The sequence below is a fragment of the Octopus bimaculoides genome, chromosome 9 (assembly GCF_046866305.1).
Source record: "Octopus bimaculoides isolate indiv1 chromosome 9, ASM4686630v1, whole genome shotgun sequence".
Lineage (NCBI taxonomy): Eukaryota > Metazoa > Mollusca > Cephalopoda > Octopoda > Octopodidae > Octopus > Octopus bimaculoides.
The window spans coordinates 19,943,695-19,959,311 of NC_142936.1; the positions used below are offsets into that span (position 1 = coordinate 19,943,695).

The following is a 15,617-nucleotide window of genomic DNA, read 5'->3' on the forward strand; positions in this document are numbered from 1 at the left end:
ATGTAGTTTTAGACACACTTAATCTGAAACTGAAAGTCAAGATGGTTATAGGTATTATGTCTTTAATCAATGCATAATGTTGGATCACAGCTGATCAGAGGTTAAATAACAACACCAACAACTAAACATTACATATCACTGAGTGTAAAATGTAGTTATAAACTAGATTAGAAACTAGATTTTTCTGGACCTTTATGTCACTCTGTAGTACTTTATAGACAGGCTGTAGTTCAAGTCAAATTTGGTAGACTACTGATAACAACTGTGCAACAATAACAATTATGTAAGAAAGGAAAATATTATTTCTTCTTAAAAATAGGTTTAAAAATAAAAATCAATAAAAATAAGCTAGAAATAACAATAATTTATCGATCACAGTTTTTATCTTATTGCATTTTAATGTAATTTTTTCTGTCCAATAGACATAATGATGATCACATCCACCCATGAATAGTCGAGAATATTTTGTTTGTACTTGAAATAATCATTTACATCCTTTTGTTCAGCTCTTTGTTCTACCACAATAATTATTTATTCACTCATTCTAACACCCTTTCTCACACACACTATATATATATATATATATATATATAGTGTTTAATGAACACAGTATATATTTTTATGAGCTACTAATAGTTTCATGCGATGAAAATTTACATAGACATCATTTTATAACATGGTGCCTTCATGCAATCTTAAGGCTGTGCTCACATGGCATACACAAGTTGTTTTAGTTTGCATATGCCATGTGAGTATGTATGTATGTATGTGTGTGTCTATGCATGTATGTAATGGCTGTATGGTAACAAGTTTACTTTCCAATCACATGGTTCCAGGTTCATTCCTATTGAGTGGTACCTTGGGCAAGTGTGGATTTGGTAGATGAAAACTGAAAGAAACCTTTTGTGTGTATCATCATCATCATCGTTGTTTAACGTCTGCTTTCCATTCTGGCATAGGTTGGACGGTTTGACTGAGGGCTGGCAAGCCAGAAGGCTGCTTCAGGCGCCAATCAGATTTGGCAAAGTTTCTATGCCCTTTCTATGCCAACCACTCTTGGATGCCCTTTCTAATGCCAACCACTCTTATTGTGTAGTGAGTGCTTTTTACATGCCACTGGCACGAGGGCCAGTTAGGTGGTGGTGACATCATTCACACTTGAATGGTGCTCTTTACGTGCCACCAGCACACAAGCCAGTCAGGCGGCACTGGCATCAACCACACATGAATGATGCTTTTTACGTGCCACCGGCACAGGTGCCAATCAGGCGGTACTGTCACCAGTCACGACAGTGGCTTCACTTAACTCAACAGGTCTTTGCAAGTGCAGTTTATTGCCCAGTGATTGAAGGGTACTCTTAAATGGGCCAGTTATGCTGCAGTGGCATAGGCCATGGTTACAGTCTCACTTGGCTTGCCGGGTCTTCTCAAGAACTGCATACCTCCAAAGGTCTTGGTTGTTTGTTATCGCCTCTGTGAGGCCCAGCGCTTGAAGGTCGTGCTTCACCACCTCATCCCAGGTCTTCCTGGGTCTATCTCTTCCACAGGTTCTCTATACTGCTAGGGTGTGACACTTTTTCACACAGCTGTCCTCATCCATATGCAACATATGACCATACCAGCACAGTCGTATGTGTGTGTGTGTGTGTGTATATATATATATATATATATATATATATATATATATATATATATATATATATATATAGTCAATTAAAAAAATACAGAGAAAAAGAGAAAAAGCAAACAGACATTTGGATGTGACACAAGCAATGTAATAATAAGATGCCCAGAGAGAGGAAAGAGTAGAAGTTTTATGTTTTGAGCATAGCTCTTGTTCGGAAACAGGAAGAAACAGAAAAGTCTAAGACAAAGGTGGAAAAAATATTGCCAACACTCATGTGCAGTTACATTTTTGAAGGAAGTGACCAGAAGTAAGAATGAAGAGAAAATGTTTTCTGGAACAGGAGAGTGCAAAAATGGTCAGTATGTGCATGCTTGTGTGTGTGTGTGTGTGTGTGTGTGTGGTAGCATGTGGTAGTGTGTGTATGTATGGTAGTGTGTGTGTGTGTGGCAGTAAATGTGTATGTGTGTGTGTGTGGTGGTAACTGTGTGTGTGTGGTGCATGGAATTAATTGTGTGTTTCTGTTTGTGTGTGTAGTCTGTGTGTGTGTGTGTGTGTATTAATGTTGCTCTGAGAGATCAGAAGCTATAGTGACAGGTGTGTGAATGGGTGGGCGTGGCAGTGCATGTACGTGCGTGTTTGCATGTGTGCTTAGATGGGAGGGTTAGTAGTGGGTCAGAGGTAGTCAGAAGAGGGTGTGAGAATGGGTGGGTGTGGCTGTAGAGGGGTGAGAAGAAGTGTGTGTGGGTGCATTGGTGTAGCCAAAAGTGTGGGTATTATGTGTGCGGGTGTGTGTGTATGTGTGTGTATGTGCGTGTGTGTGTGTATGTGTGTGTATGTGCGTGTGTGTGTGCATGTGTAAAAGTGCGTGTGATGTGTGCATGTTTTTTTCAAAAAAGGGTGTGTGGATAAAGTCACTGAGAGGAGGGGGCTGTGTTGAGTCCAAAAGGAGTTTGGGTGTCACTTCTGGTTGCTTCAGCAATGTTACTACACACATACTGTTGGTTTTTTTTTTTTTTTTTTACCTCTTTGGACTTTTTTGTTTTCCTTTCTGATGAAGAGCTATGGCTCCAAATATCAAAAATTCTCTCTTCTTACCGAGCGTCAAACTAATACATCCCATGTGCATGTTCTCTTGTTGTTTGTTATTGTTATTTTTAATGTTTGTTTATTTGATTTTACTATGTATATGTATACATATGTATGTGTGAGTGTGCATGTTTATATGTGTGCTACTGTTCCTTGCCCTGACATCACATAATAGTTGTAAATGAGTGTCACTATAATACCTGGTCATAGGGAAATATTACTTTACTCGGAAACAGGTGAGGGTTAGCAACAGAAAAAAGCAGCTTCACTATTGCTGGTGTTATGAAAAAACCCTTTCTAATACCAATCACTTTTCAGTGGTTAGCATGAGAGAGAGAGAGAGAGAGAATGGTTTCTGAAGAAATCAATAATGGCAAAAAAACCCCCAAAAAATAACAGTTAAAATCCATAATTTAAAATGTGTTTGTGTATCATGAAGAGAGATGAGCTGTAGTGAAGAAATATGAGTTCTTCAAAGAACGTCTTTGTCTGAAACACCAGAGCTCACCTCTCCTTGGGATGGGTGACTGGAAAATTATGGCTGATATCACCCATGCTACATTTACCATGTGCTTGCAATGGGTGAAGAAAGCATCAAATTGTGGTATTTTGTCATTGCAGATATGCATCATATCATCACCATCATCATCATTTAATGTCCATTTTCTATGTTGGCATGGGTTGGATGGCTCAACAGGAGCTGGCAGAGCCAGGTACCACACTGGATTCCATAGTCTATTTTTGACTTGGCTTCTACAGCTGGATACCTTTCCTAATGCCAGATACTTAACAGGTTGTACTGGTTGCTCTTTATGGGAACCATCACCAGTGCTTTTAATGTGGTACTAGTACCAGTGCTTTTTACATGACACTAGCACTGGTACTTTTAACATGGTCCAAGATCCATGATTCATGTTGTAAGAAACAATATCTATATAATGAAATTTTATAGTGGCATTTGTGGTGCTCATTTCTTTGCACCATTATTTTCATTGTGAAGGAGATAGATCCAGTGACAAGGGTGATCCAAGACAGCCAGTACCTCCTCTAATCTATCAGAAACTTCCAGAAATACTTAAAGTTGACTACTATAGTCCTGCTGTTGTTCCTCTACCTTTGTCTTCTTAGACCCACCCACAATGCTGTAGGATAGCACAGGTAGGTTTTGCCCATTATGAGATAAGGAGTTCTATCTAGTTCTCTCCTACAAAATTTTCTCACAATAATTAGGGGTTCTTCATTCCTAAACTGGTCCTATAGTGGGGCTCAGTTGCCATCTTGAAGATTTCTATCTCCCTGTACTATTGTGCAATAGCTGTGACCCTATACTGGATTCATCTGTCTTTTAGACAGGTCTTGTTTTTATTCTTGCTGGGTTTCTAGCCACCTTAGCCCTCTGCAAGCTAACCTAATAAGAGTACCACTTTATTCATAGATGATCTGACTATGTAACAGATTGCACTGGATTACATCTTGCCAGTAGTACTCAAAGCAACATGTGAACAAATATATATAAGCTGTGAGTATCAGTTGACGAAGGCCTGCAACAGGTGGCAAGACGCTGTGTTTGATGGAATACATCTAACACGAAGAAATAAAATAATGTCATTCACATACACAAACACACACACACACACACATGCACATGCACATACACACACATGCATGCATGCACATACACGTGTGCACACACACACACACACATCCTGTTGAGATATATCTAGCCTTCTTCTTTAAGAATTTTTTTCTCTTCTTTTATGTTTTGATTTTTGAATTTTTTTTCTTTCCATGAATATTACTAAATGCGATACTTTTAATACAAAGAGAAAGAAGTAAATAGTTATTGATTTGTGATATATTTCAAATAATCATTGACTGATTTTGGAACTCAATAATAACTAAATGTTATACATATTGATAACTGCAAACCTTGCTTGTTATTGTTTATTCTTGTAAAAATAATGTCCATTAGACTTGTATGTGAAGTAGTCCCATTTGAAAAATTCACTTTTTTTAATACAAGCAGATAACTCAATTATAATGGTTGTTAGGATGGCTGTGGTGCCATAAAACCTTTGTAAACATATTGGTTAGAGCAATATGAAATAGTGAAACAAATTTTGGTAATCAATAAGATGTGTCTGTTGAATTTAATAATAATGATAATAATGGTTTCAACTTTTTGGATAAGGCCAGTAACTTTGAAGGGAGAAGGGAAATTATTTACATTCAGTGTTCAAGTGGTAGTTATTGTATCAATCTCCTAAAATTTGAAAGGTGAAGTTAATCTTGGGATGATGATAATGATTATTATTATTATTATTATTATTATTATTATTATTATCATTAGACCTTACACTTGCGAAGACCTGTTGAGGCAAGTGAATTTGAAATCGAAATCGAATTAAATTCGATGACTGGCACCCATGCCAACGTCGTCTCCTTCATTGGACACGAAACTCAGCTTGCAAAGACCTGTTGGGGCAAGCGAAAGCAAAATCATGATGGCACCTGTGCCCAGCGGCATGTGTAAGGACTTTCGAGCAAGATCGTTGCCAGTGCCCCTGGACTGGCTCTTGTGCGAGTGGCATGTAAAATACACCATTTTGAGCGTGGCCGTTGCCAGTACCGCCTGACTGGCCTTTGTGCCGGTGGCATGTAAAAGCACCCACTACACTCTCGGAGTGGTTGGCGTTAGGAAGGGCATCCAGCTGTAGAAACTCTGCCAAATCAGATTGGAGCCTGGTGTAGCCATCTGGTTTCACCAGTCCTCAGTCAAATTGTCCAACCCATGCTAGCATGGAAAGCGGACGTTAAACGACGATAATGATGATGATGATGATGATATGCTATATTAGTTGACAGAGATGTTGTCTTGAGGTTTGGTGACAGTTCACTGCCAGAGCAGCAGTCTGGCTTCTGTGCCGGTGGCACATAAAAAGCACCATTTGAGCATAATCATTACCAGTGTCACCTTACTGGCACTTGTGCCAGTGACATGTGAACAAAACATTCGGGCGAGGTTGTTGTCAGCGCCGCTGGACTGACTCCTGTGGAGGTGGCACGTAAAAACACCATTTGAACATGGCCATTGCCAGTACCACCAGACTGGCCCTCGTGCCGGTGGCACGTAAAAGCACTCACTACACTCTCGGAGTGGTTGGTGTTAGGAAGGGCATCCAGCTGTAGAAACTCTGCCAGATCAGATTGGAGCCTGGTGCAGCCATCTGGTTCGCCAGTCCTCAGTCAAATTGTCCAACCCATGCTAGCATGGAATGCGGACGTTAAACGATGATGATGATGATGATGAGGAGGAGGAGTCTCCTCAAATCTGAAGAATCTTTCTTAATAATTCATACGGATTACAGGATTTCACTTCTCTGCAAGTTGGTGATATGAATCTCAATTTCAATGTCTTTCAGTCTTTTAGGTAGCAGTTTGAGTATTGCAGGATACTTGTCATCTTGGTTTTCACACTGTCTCCTCATCTCTTGATAAGTTAACAGAATCAGTAGACTAGAGGACAACATGTGTTATGGTATTTAGTAATGTCTCTTCACATGGTGAGTTTAAATTCCCTCAAGTTTAACTTTATTTTTTGTCTCGTATCTCAGGTGACAAAATGAATTACCTGTCAAGTATTAAGGTCAATATACTTCATGATATCTGTACTCAGATATGTGACCTTCAGTTAATTTTACAAACCATCATCATTAGCATCATCAACCTCACCACCACCAACACCACCACCACCGTCATCATCACCGTCAATAATATTAGAGCAATGGGTTCGTTGAATCATCATCATCATTATATAAACAAACCCTATACTAAAGAAAATCAATATAACATAATCAATAAAGAAGTATTGCGTAAGTACAAAATAGTGTTTTTCTTCTTCTAGAAAATAAGAAATAAGAGTAAAAGCATATGACAGAGATATTAGTTCTCATCATTTGTTATTTGTTGACTTTAGTAAATTTGTAAATATATATATAAAGATACGTATGTATGTATGCATGTACGTATGTATGTGTGTATGTATATATATGTATGTATGTAGATGTACATATATATATATATATATATATATATATATATATATATTTATATATATGTATGAAGGTGTGATGTATGTATATATGTATATATGAAGGTGTGATGTATGTATGAATGTGTGTATGTATGTATGTGTGTGTGTGTGTGTGTATATATGTATATCTTTTGTTAAATATGACTACATAATCTTAGGTTTTCCCACGATAAATTTATGCAAAGCCAACAACTAAACAAAAATAAAAAATCAAAGAAGCTATGAAAAGAAGGGTGTTTAAAAAAAAAAGCAGCCAAAAAAACATAAAGACTGCTTCATATTTCTGTGTGTTTATCTTATCAAAATAGATTGGTGAATTGTGTAACACATATAATGTATGCATACAAACACATAAAAAAAGTCTCCAATTCAATGTTTTTTCTTGTAAAATCGAGTTACCTACATCCCTGCCTCTTTCCTTAGAGTGTATTTGTGTGTACATGTATGTGTGTGTGTGTGTGAGTGTGTATAGAGAGAAGAGGTATACATAGATAGATGCACACACACACACACACACACACGCGCGGTAAAATATAATATCAATAGTGTTAAAATCACAGTATCTCAATTCTGCCCTCCCTGCCATATAACAATTGGACAAAGAAAAAATTTTAAAAGAAAATTATTTTTCTTTTCTTCACTGACGAAACAGATAATGTGATATAATATTTTTATTTAACAACAAACACATGGCAGATTAGAGTTATTTTGGTTGGTAGAGGGTGTCTAGGTGACATTCTGTTTTTCTCAAGAGCACTAGAAATCTTAGAGAAGGCATGTCTTAACTAGGCTTCAAAATCTAGGTCATAGATTCAGTTTGATGAGAAATTGCTGCCAGATTTGAGATTTATAAAAATTAAATATCATTAATAATTAATAATATAAAAAAGATAATATTTTTTTGTTACTTTTGGTACAAAGTCAGAAATATTGAAGGAAGGAAGCAAGTTGAATTCATTGACTGAAGCACTTAACTGGTATTTTATTCTATTGACCCTGAAAAGATCGAAGGCAAAGTCAACCTTATTGAGATTTGAACTTAGAATGTAAATAGCCAGAAAAAAATGTCACTAAGTATTTTTTTCTGGCACATTATCAATTCTGCCAGCTTGTTGCTGAGAAGATAATACAAATGGTAATAATAAATTCTCTCTATTACGTTAATCCCTCGACTATCGCGGGTGTTATGTTACAAGACCACCCCATGATATGTGAAAATCTGCGAAGTGGCTGTGTGGTAAGAAGCTTGCTTACCAACCACATGGTCTCGGGTTCAGTCCCACTGCGTGGCACCTTAGGCAAGTGTCTTCTACTATAGCCTCAAGCCGACCAAAGCCTTGTGAGTGGATTTGGTAGACGGAAACTGAAAGAAGTCCGTCGTATATATGTATATATATATATATATATATATGTATGTGTGTGTATATGTTTGTGTGTCTGTGTTTGTCCCCCCACCATCGCTTGACAACCGATGCTGGTGTGTTTACGTCCCCGTAACTTAGCGGTTCGGCAATAGAGACCGATAGAATAAGTACTAGGCTTACAAAGAATAAGTCCTGGGGGTCGATTTGATTCGACTAAAGGCGGTGCTCCAGCATGGCTGCAGTCAAATGACTGAAACAAGTAAAAGAGTATATTTATTTTATTATAAATGCAAAAGAACACCACAGAGGAATCGACGTAAACTTAAATAATAAACTAATGTAAGTGGACCGCGGTATGGCAAGGGATTACTGTATATAGGTACAAGGCTTGAAATTTTGGGGGAGGGAGCTAGTTGGTTACATTGGCCTCAGTGCTCAACTGGCACTTATTTTATCAACACCAAAAAGATGGAAGCCAAAATTGATCCCAGTGGAATTTGTACTCAAAACAAAAAGACAAATGAAATAGCACCAGACATTTTGTCTGGTATGCTAACGATTCTGCCAGCTCACCAACTTAATAATAATAATAATAATAATAATAATAATAATAATAACTCAAAATGTAAGGAACTGGAACAAATACTACAAAACATTACTGAAACTCTCATAATCATCATCGTCATCATTTAACGTCCGCTTTCCATGCTAGCATGGGTTGGACGATTTGACTGAGGACTGGTGGACCAGGAGGCGACACCAGGCTCCAATCTGATTTGGCAGAGTTTCTACAGCTGGATGCCCTTCCTAACGCCAACCACTCCGAGAGTGTGGTGGGTGTTTTACGTGGGGTTAGTTGATTACATTAATCTCAGTACTCAACTGGTGCTTATTTTATCGAACCCCAAAAGAATGAAAGGCAAGGTCCACCTTGGGACATTTGAACTCAGAATATAAAGCCAAAAGAAATACCCCCCCAAGCATGAAATATAAAGCCAAAAGAAATACCCCCAAGCATTTTGTCTGACATCATAATGACTCTGACAGCTTACCATCTTTTGCTACCTTAATAATAATAATAATAATAATAATAATAATAATAATAATAATAATAATAATAATAATGATGATGATGATGATGGTTCTATTGATGCAAATACGCAAGTATTGGGCCAGGCAATAGTTGATTATATGATTCTAGTGAACTTATTTTATCAACTTCTGAATGGTAAAAGACAAATTTGTTGCCACTGAGATATAACAAACACTATAGAACATCGTCTCTGCTGCTCGGCCAGTTTTGTCCAACACTGGCTTTTTTGATAAGAAAGACAAGGTGTTATGGAGTTCATGTTTTTTGAAGAAGTTTTGAAATATTAGTGTGGCAATATGGTTTCATAAAGGTAAAAATAATGGAGCTATACAATTTCTGTCCACTTTTTCACTCTTTCAACAATATTTCTAACAATTTTGATGATAGTATTAAACAGCATTGCTGGCAAAATGACAACTTTTTCATTCGTTTCATTTAGATTAATTTTATTTATAGATACAATATTTTTTCTTCACTTTTCTCTGGTTTTGTGTTACTTAATCTGCACACTCTGTTCATCAGTGTAATTAAATGTTTTTGAGTTATAAAGAAAAGATCAAATTGCATAATGTTTTAATTTTATGTTAAGAATTATATTGAGTTTAAATTCATTAAAGAAAAATTTTTTAAAATTTGCTGTTAAAATACTGATGAAAGAATTATGTCCCTTTGGCATGCGCATTAGCATTCCACTCCATTTACTAGAATGGCAAGTATTCCCAGGTTATGATTTAAGCCCATCCATCATCAAAAGTCATTCTAGCCCTGACCATGCCATCTGTTCAGACTTTGTTTATCATAGAATACACTATCCAAAAACTTATTTTTTAAAAATGGTATTGTATCAGTGTTTTGAGAGAAATTTAGCTACTATTTCTAGCAGGTTGAATGACCATGTAGAGGACCTGTCACTAGGTCGTGTTGTTAAGGTTATATTTCAGGTAAATTTCCAGTTTGTCTGTGAGAAAATTGTTTTGTTTTATTTATTATTTTGCTGCATCCATCTAATTCCTGAAATACTATATTGAAACAAGTCAGAAGTCAGTCAGTGCATATCTTTATGTCTGTTTGTTAAGTAGTACCCACCTCTGCAACATATAAATATATAATACATGTGTATGTGTGTGTGTATGTATGAATATATCATCATCATCATCATCATCATCATCATCATCATCATCATCATCATTTACCATTTTCCATGCTGGCATGGGTTGCATTGCTTGATAGAAGCTGGCAAGTCAGAAGACTGTGCCAAGCTCCACTGCCTGCATTGGCATGGTTTCTATGGCTGGATGCCCTTCCTAGTGCCAGCACTTAGGAGAGTGTATTGAGTGCTTTGTACGTGGCACCAGTAGCAGTGAGGTCACCAAATAATTTACAAGATGAGACTCCTCAGCTGATGTCGAGGAGTAGTGTTAAGGAGGGTGGCTTTGTGCCAGTTGAGAGGTTAGAGTATGAGTAGAAGGGCAGAAATAGGCGTCTTGTAATATATATGTATGTAACAGATTGGCAAGCTGGCAGAATTGTAAGTACACTAGATAGAATGCTTAATGTCATTTCATCTGACCATATCTTGAGTGTTTTGGGGCCCCGTTAATTCTCCTAATAGAAACTCTTTCATAAAAGTGGCGAGCTGGCAGAAACGTTAACACACCAGGCAAAATGCCTAGCGGTATTTCGTCTGCCGTTACATTCTGAGTTCAAATTCTGCTGAGGTCAACTTTGCCTTTTATCCTTTCAGGGTTGATAAATTAAGTACCAGTTACGCACTGGGGTTGATGTAATCGACTTAATCTCTTTGTCTGTCCTTATTTATCCCCTCTATGTGTAGCCCCCTGTGGGCAAGAAAAAAATAGATATAATAAGTAAATTCAATAGATTGTTCCCTTCTTTGTAATAATTGGCCTTATATTCTAGTCACCTGCCCTTGTAGGCAATAAAAAAATAAACTCTTTCATAGCATTACCTATGGTTATCATAAATATCTGTCTGTCTGTTTGTCCATCCATCTATCTTTATTTTCTATATCTATCTGTATTTCTTTTTCTGTATATAGGGATGACGAGCCTATGACAAATGTATCAGCAATGTGATGTTGTGGATTTTTAGGTAACACATGATGAGTTTTAGAAAAAAAGAAACAAATCTTCCTGCAATATCATTTTCTAAAAAGCTTATCTACAAGTATTTATCAAAAAGTAAAATACATACGTATGCATTTCTGTGATACTCCAATGATGGGATTATTAAGGAAATTAAGATGTTTACATATTGGGCTCAAAAGCTTTTTCCATCAGTGTTCTGACAGTGGACACATTCACATGGCATTATACATTGTTAGAAACAAGGAAATATGCACATAGCCAGTTTTAATATTTGCTTAGTTCTGTACGAACATTTTAAGTTTCTCTCTCATCTCCCATCTCTGTCTCTATCTGTCTGTTTGTCTGTCTCTGTCTGTCTGTTTATCTGTCTTTGTCTGACCGTCTTTCATCTCTCTCTCTTTGTCTCTGTCTGTCTGTCCCTCTCTCTCTCTCTTATCTCTCTCCATCTCTCTGTCTCTGTCTATCTGTCTGTCTCTGTCTATCTGTCTGTCTCTTTATCTCTCTTCGAAGAAGGGCTTTGTTCCAAATGTGAATAGTTCACATCTCCCTAGCAATGTACTAACTTATTCAAATGTTTTAGTATGTATGATCCAGGATGTACCAAATAAATTAATTGAATAATATAATACTTAATATTTAAAAAAATTTTATTTATAATTTTAGTTATTTGTTATTCTTCTTACAGAAAGAAACCCCATCTGATCAACAACTCCACCTGGCAGCATTGCAAGGTAATCTGGACCAGTTATGTAAAGTTCTGGACAGTGGCAAAGTCCATGTGGACTGTAAAGACAAGGTAACTGATATCAAGTTTTTCTTTAACTTCTTCCCAGACGAATTATTTCCCAGAAAATATTTCATTTTGAATAGATTTTTTTTTTATTTAAAAATTCTATCCTTTTGTGATTTTATTGCTGAAAATCTTCTATTTCATATTTTATGATTTTTTATAAATACAGAGTGCAATGGGTATATATTTTTAATTTCATGCATGCACATTTTGTTTTTGGTTTTGTCAATTACACAATATAGTAGTTTTAGTTGGGCACTTTCTGTGAGAAAAACAACACCATGACATAATTCACTCTGCCAGAAATTTGGAAACGACATGCTGTACTGCTTGGCGTTTGCGCTGGAAGCTCCAATACGAACATTTCAGAGTGTTTGGGTGTCAATCTGAGGACAGTGCAATCTGAGGACATGTACCAGGAGTGATAAAAATCAAACATCCAGTCAACATCATGGTGTTTAGAGTGATCACTAGGGATGACGACGTTATGCCTCCATTCATCTTCCACACAACCTCAGACTCAACTTTTGCAGGCACAATGTATTACCATTTTATTTCTTGAAATTTTCAGTTAACATAGATAGTTTAATTCTTGTTCAACATCTTAACCAAAGTAAATAGATGACTCATTTACGAACTTTGATCTTAACATGGGACCCCTCAACTGTGGAGGCCTCCTGCATCTACAGAGGTTGCAGGGGCTTATCTATGGTCCTGATAAGTGGAAATTGATATATAGCTTGGTCAGTTCACGTTACTCTTGGTTACCAAACTTTCATGACAGGGTTTTACAGATTCCTATGACTCTCTGTTGCTATCCAGTTCCATTATTATGAATTTGAATTGGGAGCTTGAGTTATAGTGACTCTTTCATTAACTGATTACACAACCGTGGATGCCACCCCTATGGATGTATTGCAGTTACTCTCATGATGTGGAGGCGCAATGGCCCGGTGGTTAGAGCAGCAAACTCGCGGTCATAGGATCGCGGTTTCGATTCCCAGTGTTTATTGAGCGAAAACACCTAAAGCTCCACGAGGCTCCGGCAGGGGATGGTGGCGAACCCTGCTGTACTCTTTCACCACAACTTTCTCTCACTCTTTCTTCCTGTTTCTGTTGTACCTGTATTTCAAAGGGTCAGCCTTGTCACACTGTGTCACGCTGAATATCCCCGAGAACTACGTTAAGGGTACACGTGTCTGTGGAGTGCTCAGCCACTTGCACGTTAATTTCACGAGCACGCTGTTCCGTTGATCGGATCAACTGGGACCCTCGATGTTGTAAGCGACGGAGTGCCAACAACAAAACTCTCATGATAGAGCTTGGTGATCATGACCATTGACCTTTTAGGATTCCTCCATTCAGCATCAATGTAAGAAGCACCATTGACTCACTTGAGTTCTTTCACTACCTCTTCACAATCTGCCATGCTGCAGTCCCATGATTTTGCTGTATCTGTGGCAGGGTGACTGACTGGTGCTGTACCTTGCCAAAGAGCAACCCATAACTATGCAGAGCAAGGTCATCACTCCATAAGGTATTTTCAAAATATCTGCATACCCAGGCCATTTGACTGAATAATAATAGACGCTTTTAATTTAGACACAAAGGCCAGTAATTCTGAAATGTAGGCGTCAGTCAATGTGATCAACCCCATACTTCACTGGTACATTATTTTATTGACCCTTGAGGGATGAAAGTCAAAGTAGACTTTGGCAGGATTTGAACTCAGAATGTAGAATGTTAGAATAAATACTGCAAAGCATTTTCCTGATGCTCTAAAGGTATAAATATGCTTTTCATGTTGGTACTGGTTGGAACATAGTTGATTAAACTGACCTCAGTCCTCAAGTAGTTTTTATTTCATTGACTTGAAAGGTGAAGTTGACCATGACAAGATTTGAACTTAGAATATAAAGGGTAAAGGACCATGACTAAATGCTGCAAGCCATTTTGGCAACAGAAAAGACATCTGGCCATAGAAAATCTGCCTCAATGAATTCTGTTTAACCTATGAAAGCATGGAAAAGTGAACCTTAAATAATAATGTTGATAATGATTTCTGTCCGTTACCCTGCTGATTCATTACCCTAATATGTGGTTGCCCTACTTGACAATGAGGACAGTGGCTTCTAAATAACAACTGACTTGGGACTGTGGAAACCTGTCTAACTCATATCCACTATAGAAAGTGGATATAAAAATGATGACGATGATGATGGTAGTGATGACGGTGATGTTGACAATGCCACCACCAACAATGCCAATGAAAAGAATGTTCTATAAACAATTCAGTATAAATATCAGTTATTGTAACCCAGAGGCTAGTTCCATATTTATCGATTGCCAGTATTGTCTGATCTGAAACTGTAATTTCCTAATTACATTTCTATATTTTTGAGACGTTAATATTAGAGTAGTAAATATTGATCTGACTATTAAGTTCATTTTTACATTTTACATTTTGTTACGCTGCCAAAATACCATATCATTTATTACATGTGTATATTGATACATGTTATTAAACTGGCGAGAAAAAGCACACTTGTCAACATTTCCAATTTCCTCTTCCTTATATCTATGGTCTGATGGTTATGTAAGAAATCAGTAAATTGCCAGACCAAATGCCTTATAATGTAGACAATAACACCCTTCACTGTCCTTCAGTCTTCTCCCTTTGGAATTGTCTACATGCAACCTGAATACCGCCTTGTATTATCTCCTAGAGCAGTGTTTCTCAACCATTTTTTACCCATGGGCCTCTTTGATTCCTATTCTACTCAGATGTATCCTCCTTTTCTTTTATTTCTTTTATTTTACTTGTTTTCAGTCATTTGACTGCAGCCATGCTGGAGCACCGCCTTTAGTCAAATCAAATCGACCCCAGGACTTATTCTTTGTAAGCCTAGTACTTATTCTATTGGTCTCTTTTTGCCGAACCGCTAAGTTATGGGGACGTAAACACACCAGCATTGGTCGTCAAGCGATGTTGGGGGGACAAACACAGATACACAACATATACACACATACATATATATATATATACATATATACGACTGGCTTCTTTCAGTTTCCGTCTACCAAATCCACTCACAAGGCTTTGGTCGGCCCAAGGCTATAGTAGAAGACACTTGCCCAAGGTGCCACGCAGTGGGACTGAACCTGGAACCATGTGGTTGGTAAGCAAGCTACTTACCACACACCCACTCCTAGCCATTTAATGTTTAAAAAATCATATATTTTTAGAATTAAATATTATTAGGAATTGTATTAAAAAAATGGTTAAGATATTTTGTATATTGTAGAAGTATAACCAATATATTGTAGATAAATTTCAACAAAATCTTATATGGACCCCAGGGACCATATGGATCCTGGTTGAGAACCATTGTCGTAGAGTATTTCAATGGTGACATGGCTACCCAGTATCTTTCAACAGCGTAAAGACACAATCAC

At 37.3% G+C, this 15,617-nt stretch overlaps 1 protein-coding gene across 4 annotated transcripts in view; it reads left to right on the plus strand.

Moving 5' to 3' along the window:
• The window catches only part of LOC106876194 (uncharacterized), a 149,952-nt gene that overhangs the window by 58,716 nt on the left and 75,619 nt on the right, over positions 1 to 15,617 (plus strand). For all 4 annotated transcript variants that reach the window (XM_014924635.3, XM_089357233.1, XM_089357236.1 and 1 more), the window contains one exon: positions 12,057 to 12,167. In XM_014924635.3, coding sequence (XP_014780121.1) covers positions 12,057 to 12,167 — 111 coding nt within the window. The remainder of the gene's footprint in view (positions 1 to 12,056; positions 12,168 to 15,617) is intronic.